This window comes from Labrus mixtus, chromosome 5 (genome assembly GCF_963584025.1).
Source record: "Labrus mixtus chromosome 5, fLabMix1.1, whole genome shotgun sequence".
Taxonomy (NCBI): Eukaryota; Metazoa; Chordata; class Actinopteri; order Labriformes; family Labridae; genus Labrus; species Labrus mixtus.
Genome location: NC_083616.1, coordinates 17,550,709 through 17,570,063, shown reverse-complemented (window position 1 = coordinate 17,570,063; position 19,355 = coordinate 17,550,709). Strand labels below are relative to the sequence as shown.

Here is a 19,355-nt window from a genome sequence, read left to right as displayed (position 1 = left end):
TAAGTCATAGAACTTTAGGTTTTTACAAAGGAAATGCTATTAACCCTTTGTGTCCAGTATGAGTCAATCTTAAGGGTCCTTTAGAAACCAATAGTTTTACAACAATCTACTGATCTGATGTTCCTAACTTTCTCCATTGTAGCGTATGGATATGGACCGCCGCCGGGAGCATGCGAGGAACCCAAAGCGAAAGCCTCGTCTCATGGAGGAGGACGAGTTGCCCTCTTGGATCATTAAAGATGATGCCGAGGTTGAGCGGCTCACATATGAAGAGGAGGAGGAGAAGATGTTTGGGCGAGGATCACGTTGCCGCCGGGACGTGGACTACAGTGACGCACTGACTGAAAAACAGTGGCTACGGGTAAAGTATAGATCTGTTGTTTACAAGAAATTCTATTCTGCTTTTTATATCCTAAACAGTAATCTACACAGCACACTTTCCTGCCAATGTAGATTTGAAATGAACCACTCCAATCTCAATCCATTACATCGAACCAACCTCGGAGAAATGTAAGCGCACGTATAAGTAGTGCAGAGTGTCTGCTGTGATTGAAAATCTCCTTTTCTTTTCCACTTGTTAACTCCGCTCTTCTGCAGGTAATTACAGCAATCTTGTATCATTTACCGTCTGATTTGTCCCGCACAAACTCCTTCAGTGTAATTAAATATATATATATTTTCCTGCTCAGCAAGTATTGGAACGCGAAACTTGTTTGTCATTCAGTCTTCTCTATATAGCCATTATATAATTTCACATTGTTTGTATTCAAGAGACTGCCAATAACCTGCAGTTTAATTCATTTTTCATTTTGTATCTTTATTCTCAGACTTTCAAATTGAAAAAGAAGTTTGTTGGCCCTCCAAAGAACAAGTAACAACCAAGAAACTTGTTCATTCTTTAATGTCAGTCAGTATTAATCGTTTCCTGACTACTCTCATATCCAGAGATTTAGTTTTGGTCAAAAGGCTCAGTAATCTTTATCAGAGCCAATCACAGTAGTATATATCAAACACTGACCAACTGGAATAATCAATCGAGCTGTCGGTTCACAACCATGACTGGATTTGAAGTTGATCTCAGACTGAAGCTAACAGCAGCTGAGTCACCCAGAACAATCAAGGTGTGACACACAGGAGACACGTCGCTGTGGAAGATCTGTTTTATTGACTCGGGCTGAGGTGTTGCGGGGAAACGAGAATAGAACAAAGCTTTGAGACCAAGGTGACACATGGTTGGAGGTGTTAGCTGTAGTTGAGGGAGACTCTTATTAAAAGTAGATAATTATGTAGAGACCTGTTTGCAAAGCTTAAGAAATTAAAAGTATTCAACGGAGAATATCTAAGGAAGCTTGACAGCCAAAAAAAAACACCACATCAGGTACAGGACTTGCTGCTGGTGTTTAATTCGCCTCGTTATTTCGCCTTGAAATTGTAAATGTGATTACACAGATGGTTAGTAAAATTAATTACATTTGTTAAGAAATCCACTTAATGTGCGATTAACTGTCTGTTTTTTGTCCCCAGGCCGTTGAGGATGGAAACCTGGAGGAGATGGAGGAGGAGATCCGTCTGAAAAAGCGCAGACGCAAGAGGCGTCAGGACAAGGACTCATCGAGCAGAGAGGATGGGAGCTCCAAGGCCAAGAAGAAACGAGGACGTCCACCAGCTGAGAAACTCTCCCCCAACCCCCCCAAACTCACCAAGCAAATGAACACCATCATCGATACAGTCATCAACTACAGAGACGGGTAAGGACATCATTTACACCTCGAGCTAAAACAACCTGCAAGAGTTTCATCCAGATGCAAGTGAATCAGATTAAATCAGATATTTGAATTACAATGCAGAAGTCATTGAGTATTATTAGTAAAAATCGGCAAGAAAGATATTTCCAACAGTTCGGGCGTACCAGGTGTGTTTAAAACAGAACAACAGGCATGTGTCATGGCATGTGTCATGTGTCATGGCACAGGCATGTGTCATGCCCGTGAAGCGGTCATTTTAGCGCTGCAGCTCCTGGACGAGCCTAAACTCTCACCTGCGCTCACACCTGCGCCTGTTACTTTATATAGGCATAAAATTCACTTGACTGTGGGTCAAATTTGTTAAAATGAAGCAAGCTTATATCTGTCAGCTTAGATCATTAGCTTCAAAAAAGAAAAACGTGTCAATTTTATTCCTAAAATAGAAAACACCTCTGTTGTTTTATACCTTGACAATTTTCAGTCAAATTTCTTTTGTTGTTGCTTTAATCCCTGTGTCATGAACACAAACCCTCTTTTTCTTTGCTGCTCGACTCCCCCTCCGCAGCAGAAGAAAAGTTGGGCTTTTTTCTCAATAGTGGACACATAGGTCTACATAGTGCTGTGGCAGAAGCTACTTTCCCGAGCTATTTTCCCAAGGATTTTCTCGGTCACCTAGCAACGCGCACTGTTGTTTTTAGCTTGTGTGCACTCTCCCCTTTTGCTCTGCGCCCTACTCTGCGGCGACTTCAGCCCGCACTGCGTCCTATCTGAAAGGCCCTTAACTATCTTGTGTATGAAGGCATAAATGATTTTCATGAGGGCCTCTACTGGTCTGGTTTGGTGCCTTTTTTTAAAGATGTACTTAGAGTACGATAGTACAGCACAGGTTTTGCTTTGATTATCCAATCGAAAGCACAGATTTGTGCCTGGACAGACATGAGGGCATGTCTTTGGTGTGAAAACAGTGTGAAAACATCCTTGTCTTCTTAAAGTCTAAAAGTCCTTAGAGTTTATTTTTGTGTGTGTGGTTTATTCTGTTGCGTCTGCTTTTTCTTTCTTTTACCCATGTGCAAAGTTCTTAGTGTGTGTGAGTGTCAGTCTCTGTAAAATGCACTCGTGCATGAAAGAACATGTGCTTTTGTGTTCCCACTACCAAACTATGCACTGGCTCACTAGTTTGTAGGAGCTTTTCCAGGAAACTGCAACCTGCCTTTCCAAAGTCAAATTCTTTCCTCTCCCAGTTGCAAGTTGTTCATCCCAGAGCATCTCAATCAAACCTTGACACTCCTTTCTCTAAACTAGACTGGGATAGCATCCATTTTTTCTACCCCAACACTTCATGATTCCTAACTCTGCAATAAGACAAACTAGCTCTCTAAACTGCATAGAGAAAAATATGAAACCAGCATCAGTTTCCTCAAAAAAACAACAACAACAACATATTAAGGCCTAACTGTGTAGAGATTTCTAGTAAACAGAGTGAACAACTGAGACTCCTTTGATGATCGAGCACAGATGTTGATGCTGGTTTAAACCATCAGTTATTTTACCTTCTTACCACCACAAGCCTGCTCAGTCACAGACTTTATGATCATATTTCTTTTAATTCCAGTGGTTTTCAAGCAAGTCAACAGTTTAGTCTGTTTCCAGACGTAGCAACAACCGTAACGCTGGGCTGAAAGGCAACACACTTTATACATCAAATATGTGAAAGCCCATTTTAAACATACCAGCAACCTCTGTGGTTTCAGCACAGTCTGCATGGTGAATTTTTAGCCCACAGCACATGCACAGCCCAGAGGCACCACTGTGGATTCTTGATTGTACAATGTTTGAGTTTTTCTACACTGAAATCAGTCTAGACTTCTTAGCTGCTGCTGTTTCAACCATTAAGTGGTGACCTATAAATCCTATTGTCGAGTTGTAGTTCTTCAAGAGAAATCCTGAGGATTTTTAAACAGGTCATATCTGGTGTTAAAGAAATTAATCTATTGAAGGGATGTGCTAGTTAAGTCAACTAAACAGCGTCACCCTCGCTAGTCGGCACCAGTACTAGCAGTTTGTTCCTAAAAATGCTCTTATTTTTATCAGGGCTGTCACCTTTAATGCATTAATCCTGATGTCATTACATTGTTGAAGTTCAACATTTTTTGAAAGTTTCAGCACTCTTATAGAAGCATAGCATGCTAGTATGAGAATTTTGGTTAACACTTCATAATAACAACACACTATTTAGCATAAGTAGAGCATCATTAGTTAATCATGTATTCACAATCTATAAATCATCATGTTTATGTGTAATACATCATGACAGTTATAAATGTTTCATTTTAATTAAAAAGCTTATTTTTGTGAGGAATGAGGCTTAATCTACACTTGATAAATTAGTTAAGCATTTATAAATCAACCATTACATCAATGGTCAGTGTGTGACTGATAAAGTAATTCTAATCGAGGAATAGTTTGAATAAAAAGTTTTGTTTTGATGAGGAAGCAATGCGCATGAGCAGCAATTAGTATTACTGACATAGTGTCAAACTATTAACAAGGTCGATTTTAAAATCTGGATTTTATCTTTCTTCTTCCTAGTCTCAGCACATTTTAAACTCTGGGGAAAGTAGTTTAGTAGAAGGTTGCATTTGAAGTCAGTCCTGTCTATAATTATCTCAATCTTGATCCCCGTTGGAGGAAGGAGGCATCAAGGATGTTGTGATTCTTTTTCTCTTCCTTGTTACAGCAGGCGCATTTGTAAAACTGTGTTCTTCTGCGTACTGTCTCTGAAGAACCTTGGACTGGATTTAGCATTGTACATGTTTGGTTTATGACTCCAATAATGAATCATATATGTATTATTGCAAACCAACCCTAACAGCTCAGCAGTTATGTTTTATTCAGCATCCTGCTTATAATTACCTCTACAATGATTCTTTCTATTTTCACTCTTGTTACCACATTGCCATTCTTTCCCTGTACTTAATTGCTCGTTGTTTACCTCACTGACACAGCCAGACTTGCCTCAAGCATAAACAATTCATTATTGATCGTGCTGCATTTTTCATGTTAATACAAAACAGATGTTATATCATAACAACTGACAAATTACAATCAGTACATCTAAGAAAAGCTTTGGGACTGAAAATACAAAAAAACAGCACTCACCAATTGTGAATCACTATTGTTTTATTGATTAATTATTGTTGGTTTTATTTACATTTTTGTATGACTTTAATCGGTCCAAATTAAGAGAAGAGAAGCAGATAAACAAAATTATGTTAATTGATTAGAAGTCACACTGATTTCTTATTTGACTGAAGACATTTAAAGATTTTTTTTTTAACTTATTTTTATTTCAGTTAAACACATAATATTGCACAGTACAGTCATATGTTCTTCAGTGTTAGCCAAGGAAAATGTCTTTTAGGGCATCCCGTAAGTAAGTGTCCATACAATGTCCGTTTACAGCTCCCACTTACAGGAATGGGTATTGTTCATTATCCAGCACAGACAAGGCAGCAAGGAGAGAAATAAAACGGTAAATACATTGTAGCATCCACAAGCACATACATATATGGACCCCCACACACCGACTTAAATATACACATATGCATACCCACAGACAAGTGTGGAAACATACATATCGAACAAATTAGTTGTTTCTCAACTTCTTCCTTCACACACACACATCATTTGCAAAAGAAGGTGTTTATTGGAGACCATTTAACCAAAAAAGTCTCTGTTTTTAATGTTAACTTTGCAGTTATGAATTCCATATTATCTACCTCTTTAACTCTTTGTTTCCATTGTGTTAACATTGGGGGCTGCTGCTTCAGCCAGGAGACAGTTATCATCTTCTTAGCAATTAGAAGGACTCTTAGTAATAAGATGTTATTATTACCTTCTATATTATCAGGCAATATTCCTAAAATAAAATAAGAAGGTTCTAGAGGCAATTCTATATTTAAACATTTTTCAATTTCTTTTTTTATGTTTTGCCAATAGTTTGTTAACTTTGGACAGTCCCAGAAAATATGGGTGTGGTCTCATACAAAGCCGCAGCCCCTCCAGCATTGATTAGAGGTGTTACCAAATTTGGAAGTGATAAGAGTGGTCTTAAAAAATCTCAACTTAACTTTCCATTTGAACTCCTTCCACGTGGGGCTATTTGTTACTTTGTGTCCCTCTCTACATGACCCATTTCTCGTCTGAAATAATGGTGTTCATCTCTAGTTCCCATTTCTCCTTGATATCAAAACTGTTATCCATTGTCTCTTGTAATATTTTGTAAATATATGATATTATCTTCTTTTTAATAGTTCCCTTAATCGTTAAAATAAAAAATTCTCTATATTAGACGGTAATGCCGTCTTTCCCACTCTTTGGAGATGGCCAGTCTGCAAAGTCTTTCCCACTCTTAGTGTTTTTGTAAATAGTGTCAAAGCTGTAGGTATCTAGAAAAAATCATGAGCAGGAAGACTGTATTTATGTTTAATTTGTTCAAAGGACATTAGATCTTTACCATCAAACAACTGGCCCAATAAAGTCAAACCCTTTTCTTCCCATTTTTTACACTAGTTTAGCTGGGAGAAAATCTGAATTATGTGCGATCCTCATTGCTCTGGATATTGATCTGGGAAGCATTAGTTTCTTTCTCACTTTTAACCATGTTTTTAAAGTGTTTTTGATCCATATATTATTGATTTTATTTAAATTCCAGGTTTCATTAGGGCAAGTACTCTGTTCCATCCCAACCCACAAGGTATCTTCATTCCGAGTCAACCATGCAACCATTGACTTAAGCTGGGCTGCCCAGTAATATTTTTTTAGATTAGGTAAATCCAGGCCCCCATTTTCAATTTTATCCTGAGCCTTTTATTTTGCCAAATAAATTGAGATAGCCACTTGTTGGTTGTTTTAAACGTGGACATGGGAACCTCTAGCAGTAAAGATTGGAACAGAAATAGCAGCCTTGGTAATATGTTCATTCTAATTGTCTCCACTCTCCCTATTAAAGATAAGGGAAGGATTTCCCATCTCGTAAGATCATTCTTTATCTCACATAATAGTTTACCATAGTTAGCCTTAAACAGGCTTGTGTCAGAGGTAATGACAATCCCAAGGTTGAAGCCAAAAAACTAAATTTAAATTTTTCTGCTAGTTTTTGAGGCCAATTCCCAAACAACATCATTGCCTCAGATTTTGATTGGTTAAGTTGGTAGCCTGAGAGCTTGCCATATTCTTTTATATTACTCATTAATGCAGGAACAGAGGCAATTGGATCACTGATATATGTTAAAATGTCATCAGTGTACAGGGATATTTTGTGCTCTGTTTGACCTACATCTTTTATACCTTTAATATTTGTATTTTGCCTTATTAATGCTGCTAAGGGCTCGATCTTAATTGCAAAGACTGAGGCAGTCTCCCTGTCTGACCCCTCTTTCAAACCAAAAACATTTGAGCAGCAACTGTTCACTCTCACACACGACTTTGGATTTGTATATATAACCCTTACCCATTCAACAAATTCTGGATGGAATCCCATAGTATCCAAGGTTTTATGTAAAAAGTGCCAACTCACAGTATCAAATGCTTTCTGTGCGTCAAAACTAATCAACATAGAATGTTGAGTACTTTTCCTTGCACAGGAAATTATATTTAGTGTTCTCCTTATTTGTTGTTTATTATTTGATCCTTGTCTGCTGGGAATAAAACCAGTCTGGGTTCTGGGTTAATCAACTTTGTTATAATTTTTTGCATCCTTTTTGCCATGATATTTGTAAGTAACTTCAGGTCATTATAAAGTAAACTAATCGGCCTGTAGCCCTCACAGTAGATAGGGTCTTTACCTTCCTTGTGGATCACTGATATAATTGCCTCTGACCATGAGTTTGGTAGGTCCTTTTTAGAAAGCACATCATTAAAAACAAGAGTTAAGATTGGCCTCCAGATCTTCTGTGAAACATTTATAAAACTCCCGGGGAGTCCATCTGTCCCTGGAGATTTGTTGTTTTTTAGTTTTTTTATGGATTCTCGTATTTCAGTTTCATTAATATCCGATACCATTTCTAAAGCCTCAGTTTCTGTCAGGGAGGGTAGATGCAGGTTGGTAAGAAATGCCTCAGTTTTATCACCAATTGTTTGTTGCCCAGGATCTTCATAAAGATTTTTATAAAATGAAGCAAAAGCATCTGCTATTTCTTTTGGTTGAGATACTATTTTTTTTACGTTTAGGATGGTTTACCTTGGGAACTAAACAATTAGCCTGGGCCTTACGGAGTTGGAAGGCTAGTAAACGACTAGCCCTGTTTCCCTTCTCATAAAATCTTTGTTTGGAAAATCTTAAAGCCCCCTCCTCTTTATACGTGAGGAGTTCATCCAAGGCTGTTCTGTTTTTTTTTTTAGTTCTAATAGAATGTTATGCATTCCTGTGGTTTCATGTTCTATTTCTAGTTGTTTTATTTTATTTTCAAGCTTAATTTGCTCTTTCAGCCTTATTTTCTTTAGGTTTGACGAAATCTGTATCATTTTCCCCCTAATGACTGCCTTGGCCCCCTCCCACAGAATTGATGGAGTTACCTCTCCGGTATCATTTGTCTCAAAGTACTCCTTCAGATTTTGTTTCAAATCTTTTCTTACCGTTGCATTAGTCAATAAAGAGACATTAAGTCTCCAGTACCTGAAAAATGTTTCCTTACCTAGATCAATTTTTAACATGACTGGGGCATGGTCACTCAGTGTTATTGGTTCAATGTGGCAGTCTATTACTTTACATATGTATTGATGGGAGAGACAGAAAAAGTCGATCCTGGAGTATGTGATGCACGTTAGAATAAAAACTAATGTCCCTCTTCGTTGGATATTTATGTCTCAGTGGGTCCACTAGCCCTAATTCTGAAATCACACTATTGAGTGATTTGTTTTTTTTGCTCCGTGGTCCACTCTCAGCTGGTATTCTATCTAATCCTCCATCTTGTACTGCATTAAAGTTGGCATTATCAGCAATTATATTTGCAATCTCTGTAAAAGAATTCTGTTCATATTCATTTGGAGCATAAAGGTTCAAAATAGATACCGCCATTTCTCCTATGGTGCCCACTATCATAACAAATCTCCCAAATTTATCCTGTATAACTTTTTCTGAAGAAAAGGCTAATGCCCTATGAATTAAAATTGCCACTCCCCTTTTTTTTTACCATATGAAGAACCGTAAACTTGACCAACCCACTCCCTTTTAAATTTTTTATGTTCTATTTCAGGTAGGTGAGTTTCCTGTAATAAAGCAATCGAGCAATGTCATTTCTTTAGCTGGCTATATATTTTTTTCCTTTTAATAGGGTGATTAAGTCCATGGACATTGTAGGTGGTTATAGTTAAGTCATTCCTGTAATTTTGGAACAGGTATTATTATCCTTAAACCTTGTCCTCATTTTAGTTTTAAAGTTAAACGTAATGCCCCTGTAAAACATCTGAAATACAATATATGACTGCACATCCAACTGGAAATAAAGACATGAACTGATATACACTAAAAAGCCTGAACGGACTTCCAAACAGCGAACTGATCTCACTAACATCTGACTAATCAGTTGCTATGAACACGGAGAGTTGTGACTAAAATCTCTCCGGAGGAACACACAGTGCTATTGCAACTATCTAACGGCAAGTTGCTTGATTAGAGTTGCTTGGGTAAGAAAAAAAGAAATTATATATATATATATGTATATAGTTAAAAAAAATAAATAAAAGCGGTCCTACGCCTTCTTCCACTGAAGGGGAATTTCCCTCTTGTTTTTGTTATTTTTCATTCATATAAACCAAACCAGCCAAGTTCAATTCCTCAATATGAAAACAAGGCATCTGTTATTCTTTTTTTTTTTATTCCAAATTATTCCTCCTTGCTCTGGACTCAAGGTCCTCACACTTGGCAGACAATTTTGCTTCTCTGTGAAGAAGATAGCGGATGGCTCTCTCGTGTCAAAGTGTTTTATCCTCCGTGTCGCTCACTCATTGTTCGACCTCCGCTATCTGTTGTTCAAGTTTCGTTGTACGCTCCAGCACATCACTGAGAGTGGATTCGACTAAATAATGTCTCCTTTGTGTCTTGAGAGGCCTCCATGTGCTTCTTACGTAGGTTTTTAAGTTCAGTGAAAACTGCTGCCATGTGGTCATCCTGTGTGTCGGCCATGTGTGACAACTTGTCGGTTTGGTCCCCTTTATCTTCTTTTTTAGTAGTTTTGCCTTTCTTTTCGGTGTCCCTTTTTAACACAGACATGGCAGTCACTATGATCACCGGTTTGCACTAGTTGTTAGGAATTTAAGCAAAGTTTTGGCTAGTTTTTGAGGGTATTTTCCCGGAGCAGGTGAATCAGGCTGCTTCTCCTATCATGACGTCACCGGAAGTCCGTCACATTTAAAGATTTTTGCTGTCGGTACTCACTTGTACCGACGATGTAATGAACTTGAGCTTGTATAGCGCTTTTCTAGTCTTCTGACTACTCAAAGCGCTATTACTCGGAATGTCACACCTACCCATTCACACTCATTCACATCCTGATGACAGAGGCTGCTGTGGAAAGTGACCATCAGAAGTAACTAATCCCATTCATACACCCTCATACGCCTCCGATGAAATGTCTTGCCCAATGACACATCGGACATGTAGCTGCAGGAGCTGTGGATCAAACTCTCGACCTTTGGGTTGAGAGGACACAGACCATGGCTATGCCTTTCACACTTCTTATCAACCTTGTTATTTATTTTCTGCATTCCTTTTGCTAAAGCACAAGATGAATTGAAGTTCAGGTTTGAATTTGAACTTAAATTGTACAAAGTTTGAACAAAGTTTTTTGTGCTTTCCATTTCAGTGAAGGTCACCTACATCTTCACATTTGCTTATCTGTCATTCCCATATATCAGGGCCAGATGTTTCAGGCAAACAGTTTGATAAAACTGGACACCTAAGTTTCTCCTGTGTGATTTTTGAGTATCAATTTTCTGAGACATTTAGCTGAGAGCACTAATTGAAAATTTAGGCTATAAATGTATTTTGTGTTACAGGGCTGGACGACAACTGAGTGAGGTCTTTGTGCAGTTACCATCCAGGAAGGAGCTCCCAGAATATTATGAACTTATCAGAAAACCCGTGGACTTCAAAAAGATCAAGGTGTGTTATCAACGACGACCCAGCAATAAAGTTACAGAGAGGATGGCAAAAAAATGCAGCTGAATAAAAAAGTCTTACGTTCAGGGTCGTTCTTGTGTGCAAATTCAAGATTAAAAAAACTTTGTTGTTCATCACATAGTGACAGAAAATGACCTTTGGTTAGAAGCTCAAAGAACATCCAAACAGTCACACCCATTAGACTCACATAAACTCATACAAAAAGTTCCATAAATGAATGAAGAACATACAGCAGTCCAACACTTATTTCGGTTTTACTTTAAAACGTTTAAACAATAAACAGTGTCTATTTGAAAATGTACATTCACCGTTTGATATTAAAATATTTTATTTAAACCAAAAGTTCTTAAAAATATGTTAATATTAGAATGTCAACGTTATCTACTTTCTGACATTTGATGGATCAATCAATGAATCCATAAGTCGAGGAAATAATCAGACTTGACTAATAAATCTTTAGGTTCTGTCTGGATGTACTCTGTATCATGTGTCCTTTGAGTCACTTACAGCTTTTATTAGTTTTACAAAGTACATTTTGGTAGAACATTTAAGGATTTTAACGTTTGACCCTGAATCAGCCTGTTAGTCCATACTGCTGTTTTTCTCTTTCAACAGGATCGTGTGAGGAACCATAAATATAGGAGTGTTGGAGACCTGGAGAAGGATGTGATGCTGCTCTGTCACAACGCCCAAACCTTCAACCTGGAGGGGTCCCAGGTCTGAAATCACCCCGTGTGGAATTGAAGTCTCTCTTACCTTCTCTACTTCATCTTTTTATATTTTATTGTGTGTACCCTCGTGGTGTGTAACCTGGTTTGTTTGGACTGTACAAACCAGTTGTTTTCTGAAGTGGACCTTTAAAGCCACCCCTCAGTCAGATGAGCCACGCCCCTCATACGATGTGTACTTTTTACTTATTTCTCTCAACTTTTGAACAACGCAATTTATATGTGAATAGAAAAGGGAGATTTGTTGTTAAAGCTCTGCTCACAAGGGACTTCTCTTGCCGATTCAATTCCTCATTGCAAACTGCTTAATACCAAAATATTCACTCCGCTCTCTTTCCTTGTTTTTTTTCTTTTTTGTTAAGCTCTGTCTTCACCACTTTACTAGTTACACAAAAAGACAGAGAAAGGTTCAAAAGTTCTCTGAACTTGAGTAAAATATAGCCTTGTTCCTAGAAAAGTAATGGCAGTGCTCTTTGAAGCCCCTCCACCCAGAAGATTTACCGCTGTACCATTCATCTCTCAGATACTGCTTAATCTCTCCTCTGTTATTAACTCTGCCCACAACCTCATTTTGTCCTGCAGGCTTGACCCTCTCACATTTCCTTTACTATGTGTCTTCCAGGCTGTTCGAGGAATTGTTCACACAATCTGTTTCCCCCCCCCCTGCAGATATATGAAGACTCTATTGTCCTTCAGTCCGTGTTCAAGAGTGCCAGGCAGAAGATTGCCAAGGACGAAGAGAGTGATGATGACAGCGATGAGGAGGATGATGAGGAAGATGAGTCTGAGTCAGATGGTATGAATCACCACCTCCAGGACATACATACACACATTTTTATTGAGCTTGTATAGTGCTTTTCAAGTGTCTGACTACTAGAAGCACTTTTTAACCTTCCCATTCACACACTGATGGCAGAGGCTGCTATATATGGGCCATCAGTATTAGCTAATCCATTCATACACAATCACATGCCAACAACAAAGCGGTGCAATTTTGGGTTAAGTGCCTTGTCCAAGGACACATCCAACTTGTGGCTGCAGGAGCTGGAGATCAATACCCAACCTTCGAGTTGACGACCAACACTAAGCCACCCTTAGGCATGTATGAAGTGTTTCTGCACAAAAGGAAAAGATATTACTAAAGACAGCAAGGAAAAAACTGCTGAAACTCCTTTCGAGGTCCTCTCAGAGTTTGGTCAAAGCTGTTTTTCGGGGGGAAACAGTGGGAAAAAAGCTCTATTTGCCGTAGATGGATCTATTCTATGATGAATAAACAGAGCACTATTAAATTATACATTTTTAGCAAAGGTACCATCAGATTACAGATGTTATCATCATTTCCTCCTGGAAAAATTGAAGAATTATTTTTGTTTTCTGATTGAGAAGACAGTAGCAGTAGGGACTTGTTTGGTAGTAGATTAAATCACTCTTTGCCTGTTTTTCTCTTTCAGCCAAGTCAGTGTGGGTTAAGATCAAGCTGAGTAAGGAGGGACGCAGCAGTGACAAAGGGAAGAAGAGGCAGAGCCGAGGGAAAGCCAAGCCGGTGGTTAGTGACGACGACAGCGAAGAAGACCAGGATGACAATGTAGGTCATTTCACCTCACTCGATCATCAGCATATCTTTTGACCAGGGAAGAAACTCATGTTTAAATAAAAGATTAAACAACCTGAGTACTGTTTAAAAATCCTCATCCAAAACTTTAGATCTCTATTCTGCTCCTGAAAATTCAAATTGCCACTCGTTTTCTTCCAGCCTGATCTGCTGCTGTTGACCGACACAGGCTGTTAAATGCTAATAAGTGTCATTCCAAACAATAAGGGCAAACTCTAATTATGCTTTTTACTAAAGAATCTTGTATACAAGAGCTTATTAAAGCCATAAGAAGCATCGAGTGAATACTAGAGCCCAAACCGACAACAACACTTTCCATGTAGTATGGAAAAACAAAGGATTTGAAACATAAAAGGATCTGGATGTGAAAAGGAGCTGAAGGGCTTGAAATACAAACAAATAACACCAAGGGAATATCAAAGAGACCTTAAACAAGCTTTTGGTCCATAAGCCATTAAATATTCTATTCTGAATCCATCTCTGAGTAATTTCTGTGTTTTAAAACACACTTTGTATTGTGCTTATCCTCTCCTTTACTCGACTTCTAAAGATGGTCGTTTTCTGTCATCACGCAGTTAAACCAGTAATTGGAAATTAAAGCCTTGGAAACCACTGCTAATGACCCTTTCTTAATATAATTACCAGCTATTTTCCTTTTCATCTCGCAAATGAAGAATGAATGAATAATAGGGATCAGACATTACCATGAGTTAAGGGTGATACCCTCTAAAGGCCTCCTACTCAACATGGCTAACCTCACTCACGGCCCTGCAGGTGGACTTTCTACCTGCTTAACTTGGACTGTTGTGTTACTGGAAGAATTGAGCCTTACCCTTATGTGAATGATCTTACCAGTGTTTAGAAGTAGAAGTACAATTCTGCAAAAAAGAATACAAAAGCAGGTAAGACAGTATAAAGTGAAAAGAATATTGTATGGTCATGAAGAGCCACTGGACTTTGTAACATATTTATAGTACATCCGGTGCTCAATGTGTTTGCATATAAGTTTAAAGTAACACTTTAAATGAAGGTCACCATATTCACCGTTAACTTCCTTATTAGCATGCTAATTGGTATCATACTGGCTGCTTAATAGTCATTGTTACACATATGCCTCAATAGCCTCCTAATTCCTGATTATTGATAGTCAGTTAGGAAGTTGTTAAACATGAATTCTGATCTTAATATGCTTTGCTTAAGGTAGAAGTTAGCACAAGCAGAAACACAGGTCTCTCTGCTACTCTTCTGGTAGTAATTGAAGCCTTCCCTTTTGGTCTGATGGAATCACATTTGTTTTCTATAACAAAAGCTGAGTGTTTTTCATCAGAGACAAAGATCTTTCAAATTTTTTTGAGGATTTATTGGCAGGTTCTTCAGTTCAAATTGGATTCTGAATGGGTGCTTCATTTTAAGTACTATATATGTGAGTAAAAGGTCAACTGATGAGACTGTAATAAATCACAGAGACACACATTGAGATGAGTACAACGTCTGCTCGGTCCCGCTGACTCCAAGTCCCTTTCATTATAAGGAAAACTAAAACATTTATCTCTTGACCTAATTCGTAGTTATCGTTTTTAATGGAATGCTATTTACATGACTTAGAACTTGTATATTCAATAAAGATAACACCTGGTATGGGATTTGTAAGACCAACAAAGGTAACAGTGATGAAAATGCATCAATTTGATTGAGCATGAAACACTCAGGTGAAGTTTTTAACTGGAATGAAAATAGAAATGTTCTGCATAGTTTGTACTTTGCACAGATATGGCTGAGTCGAGCGCTGATAACTTTCTCTGCTTGTCCAGGGAGCTTGTTTCTAGCTCTTTTTTTCTTATTAATGTTTTTACTTTTTTATAAGTGCAATTTTGTCCCTCCCGGGTTGCTCTAAAAAGGAAATTCTGGGTCTATAGAATGAACCTGAAAATACAATTCACAGACCTCTACTCACAGAACTCTACTGATCACTACTTGGCTTCTCTGTAGCCACATTTTCCCTTTACCTTGTGGTTACATTTGTAAGGTAACTGCACTTTTGAGTTTAAATGCTGTCTTAAGCAGATATGTGTACTTAAAGAAGCTACATGTCTAACTAGAGTCAAGAGCATAAGTTAAACTAGTTATTTCTTTGACAACTGAGTCCTTACTTCTTCAACCCTCATATGCAGTGTTTTGGCCTGAAGCCTTTAAAATGTAATCTTAGACCAGGGGTCATCAACTACATATGTAAAGGCCAGCTTTTTTCCATGACAGACAATGTAGGGGCAGGACTTCAAATTGTGCCTCCACATAGGACTGACAGCTACCAAGCCCAATGTGAAGAAGTTTGTGTCATCTAATGCAAGTATTTCAGCCTTGGGATTTAATTTTTACGTTAGTTAATTTGAGATAATTTCGATTCTCGGGGCTGAAAGGGAAGCTTTGGGGGGCCGGATGTGGCCCGCGATGCACCAGTTGATGATCACTGACAAACTTGACTTCCTGGATTATTTGTCTCAGTTTTGCATTCGCAACATGATCCTGCCAACACAACCTTGTGCATCATTTTAAATCTGGGATTGTATTGCTAAATCTTCTAGCTAACTCAGCATAATTAACACAGGATAAGTATTCATCCATCTTAAAGAGGTCATATTATGCCCTTTTTGGGGTTCGAATATTTAAACTATGTACCTACTAAAGTATGTTCACAATAGCAAAAGTTTGAAAAAAGTGTCTGTTTTCATGTACTGCCGCTCCATGCACCGACTCGCTTCTGACTCTCTCTCTAAGGCTCTGAAGTGTCCACGTTCAGAGTCCCCATATGTGCCAAGTCTGATGTAATTGGTCGGCCTGTCGGCTCTGCCGTAATTGGTCAGTCACTCAGCGCGGTTCTCGGAAATGTCCCGCCCCTTTTACCATATTGGGAATGCAGCCACTTTGTCTCCAAGGGCTGGGGAGCATAAACATTAGCACCTTAGCACTACTGTGCTACCGCAGGCTACGGCATATCGTGGGCGTGCTACAGAAGTTAATGGGCGTGCAACATGAGCTGCTGGGCTTGCCACAACGAGCCAATGGGGTTAGATCAGTGATATCACACTGACAAGACGTCACACTGGCAAAATATTTAATCCTCCTGTTACATGCAGCTAATGCTACATGCAGCTAATGCTGCATGTAACAGTAGGAGAAGCTGCATTTCCGCAGACTTTGAATTTTTGCACATACATGTGCCTAAACATGCACAGGACACATGGAAAACACACTAAAGAGCATATAAAACCAGAAAAAGCACAATATGGCCCCTTTAAGAGCTTAAAAAATGTATTTTGGTGTCATTAAAACAGAAATGAGCTGTTTTCTAATATTGAACATTTAAGGACCTGAATAGAATTCCCTCCAGTTAGTTTTGGGTCAATATTCAGCTTAAGAGAGGAGCTTCAGTTTGACCTTTAACTGTTGTGAAGGATCAGAGATTTTATTCATGCCGGCAGTGATAGCGACCTGTAAGGTGCATGAGGTTAATAGAAACAGCTCAGCCAAAATTAGACCTTCACCTGAGCAGAGCCAGAAGCCACTTTACTCTGTGAATGCAAAAGTAGTCTTTTTTTACCTATTACTCATGGTAACATATTCTGCCTTTGTGCTGTTTGTTCTTAGCTAAGTCCAGGAAGAGAGCATGTGAAGAAAGGGCACTGGCTTACGTTCAGACACTTTCTTTCATCTGGAGAGCCCTCTCTTATTTCAGGGTGTTGATATATTCATCTTGTGCTGACATTACTCCACCTCTTCTTGATGCTTTTCACAGATAATAAACCTTCGTCACATAGCGTTCTCTCTCTCTCTCCATTGTTTGCCAGGTAAATCTCTCCCTCTCATCATGCTCTTCATCTCTCCCTCTCTACAGGATCAGTCAGACAAGAGTGATGACGAGTGAGGACGTGAGGATATTGTTTATATCACTTATAAACAAAAGGACGTTATCTTCCATCAATGTCTCTTCAGGTTATTCTCTGTATCTTTTCATTTGTCATCTGTGTGTCCGTCTGTGTTGTGTTGTTGCGCCTTCACCTACCAGCTTGGAAATATATTACTAATAATCGATAAGCTACAGCAATATCAATCAGCTTGTATTCCTGTTTCTAAGACAATTTTGTAGTATATTTTTTAACTGTGCTTTAAAGGAGATTTCAATTGTGTATGGAAAAAAACAAGAAAAGAAAAAAAAGATATGGTTTTCATAAGCGCTTTTGCTCATTTTGTACTTGCTTGCACTTTTCGAGAATTAAATATGAATCGCCAGATTTTTAAGAAATAAAATATATAAAAGTATAAATAGCCAAGGACACCTTAGTAAATTTGAAAAGCCACTGGTGATAAAAACGATGGCAATCAATCAAGTTTAACGTTTTTGGATCAGTTGCTTGACATTGTGTAGTACCCAATTTTGGAACATAGATAAGTGTTTACTAAAGCCCACCCCCAAAATGACGTCTGTCCAATTAGAGCTAAGCAACTGTTACTTAGCTCTGCAGTCCTGTCATGTTTCAGAGTTCCTCATGTCAATTACACAAACTAAAGAGCAGAAAGTGTAGGACAGTGATAATACTGTTTGTCATCTGCTTTAACATACTGTATGTTGCAAATGATTGTAGATGTTGGAAGCATCATCTCAAACTTCTATCCATAATCAAAAACCAGACAGTAACTATGAGGGGTGTGGTTTAGCTGACAGTCATTACTGAAACAACACAATTTTGAAAGTGTCAAATATTTCTCAACTTATTGTCTTTTACAGCCAGCACAACAAAATGTCACTTATGCCCAATGAAATTTGTTCCACTCAAAGTGCTTTTCATTTTACAGCTTTTATTGAAAGTAGTGTAACCTTGCATTATGTAGGTGGCACATGGTTTAGATGAGTCCCTGTGTTTCATGTATCTTTCTTGTATTGCTCTTACATGTTGTCGTTTATCAGAGCTGAAGCTCTGAACTTTGTTGTAACAGTTTCCTTCACTTAATAAGAAGTGTTTGGGTTATTAAGATTGAGCGACTGACCTTCAGAAGAATCTATTTCTTTGTTGGTAGCACATTAACGGGGGAAACAAGTTGTCTTGTTAAATAAAAAGCGTCTTCAGTAGCAGTCCATGTAGCTTTTTAAAGCATCTGAAAGAATGTTGCACCATGTGATGGTCGCAGCAACAACACGAATGTAGAGAACAAATGTTTGGCTTGAAAAGATGGTAAACAATAATAAATACAAAAAAAACAGTATTATGGGATTAGAAACGGATTTGAAAAACATTGAATATAACAGTATTTTAAACTTTGTATTGGTTTAAACATTTGTTGAGGTGTTTGTGTTTCTATATTAGCCCTCATTTATTGATTTCAATGTTGCTTGTAGCATGACCTCTTTTGGCGATATCCTGTGAACATGCAGATATATCATTTTTTGTTTGTGTAACATGTGCTTGCCGACTCTTCATAGTGTGGCTTAACCTTTGCTTTCTTTGCACAGTGTCTTTGTGGTTGTATTTCATGGCCAAGGGCAAATAAAATCTCACGGATTTTCAGCACAGAAAATGTTTATTTCATTTCTTGTCCTTAGAAAACATTTCTACCATCTGTTTGTCACGTGCTTACAAAAGACGTTTGGAGATGTATCTTAAGGATACAAGATAAAGTTTAGTCGAGACACAAGATGTCTACAAGTATTGAACAAGTCATGACCGATTATAAGGGCTGGGAATCTTTGGGTGTCTTTTACATTTCAATGTGTTACTCTTTATGTGAAAGAATAAGCAGCATGACCTCGGATGCTTCAGTGTTTGATCTCATTTTCAGAAACTGTTTTCCAGTGACACTATTTATGTCAGTGTCCTTTCTTATTGCGTGTTCAGAATCTTCAATCAAAGTAAATTAAAACAAAAAAGACTCCTAAATTCCAGGTCAATCTGTTGACCTTCACCGTCTAAAATCTTTCATCTACAACCCTCTCTCTAGGTCTGTGAATTGAGACATTCAAAGATGCAGCAGTGTGGTTCTTTTCCGTCACTGTCTACAGGTAGACACTGAAGAGGATTATCCACAGTGCACCAAAA

At 38.2% G+C, this 19,355-nt stretch overlaps 1 protein-coding gene across 4 annotated transcripts in view; it reads left to right on the top strand.

Moving 5' to 3' along the window:
- smarca2 (SWI/SNF related, matrix associated, actin dependent regulator of chromatin, subfamily a, member 2) overlaps positions 1 to 18,837 on the top strand; it is a 61,978-nt gene extending 43,141 nt beyond the window's left edge. For all 4 annotated transcript variants that reach the window (XM_061038277.1, XM_061038276.1, XM_061038278.1 and 1 more), the window contains 7 exons: positions 143 to 361; positions 1,525 to 1,748; positions 10,803 to 10,908; positions 11,542 to 11,643; positions 12,324 to 12,450; positions 13,106 to 13,239; positions 17,159 to 18,837. In XM_061038277.1, coding sequence (XP_060894260.1) covers positions 143 to 361; positions 1,525 to 1,748; positions 10,803 to 10,908; positions 11,542 to 11,643; positions 12,324 to 12,450; positions 13,106 to 13,239; positions 17,159 to 17,188 — 942 coding nt within the window. In that variant the 3' untranslated portion in view covers positions 17,189 to 18,837. The remainder of the gene's footprint in view (positions 1 to 142; positions 362 to 1,524; positions 1,749 to 10,802; positions 10,909 to 11,541; positions 11,644 to 12,323; positions 12,451 to 13,105; positions 13,240 to 17,158) is intronic.
- Positions 18,838 to 19,355: the final 518 nt, after the last annotated feature.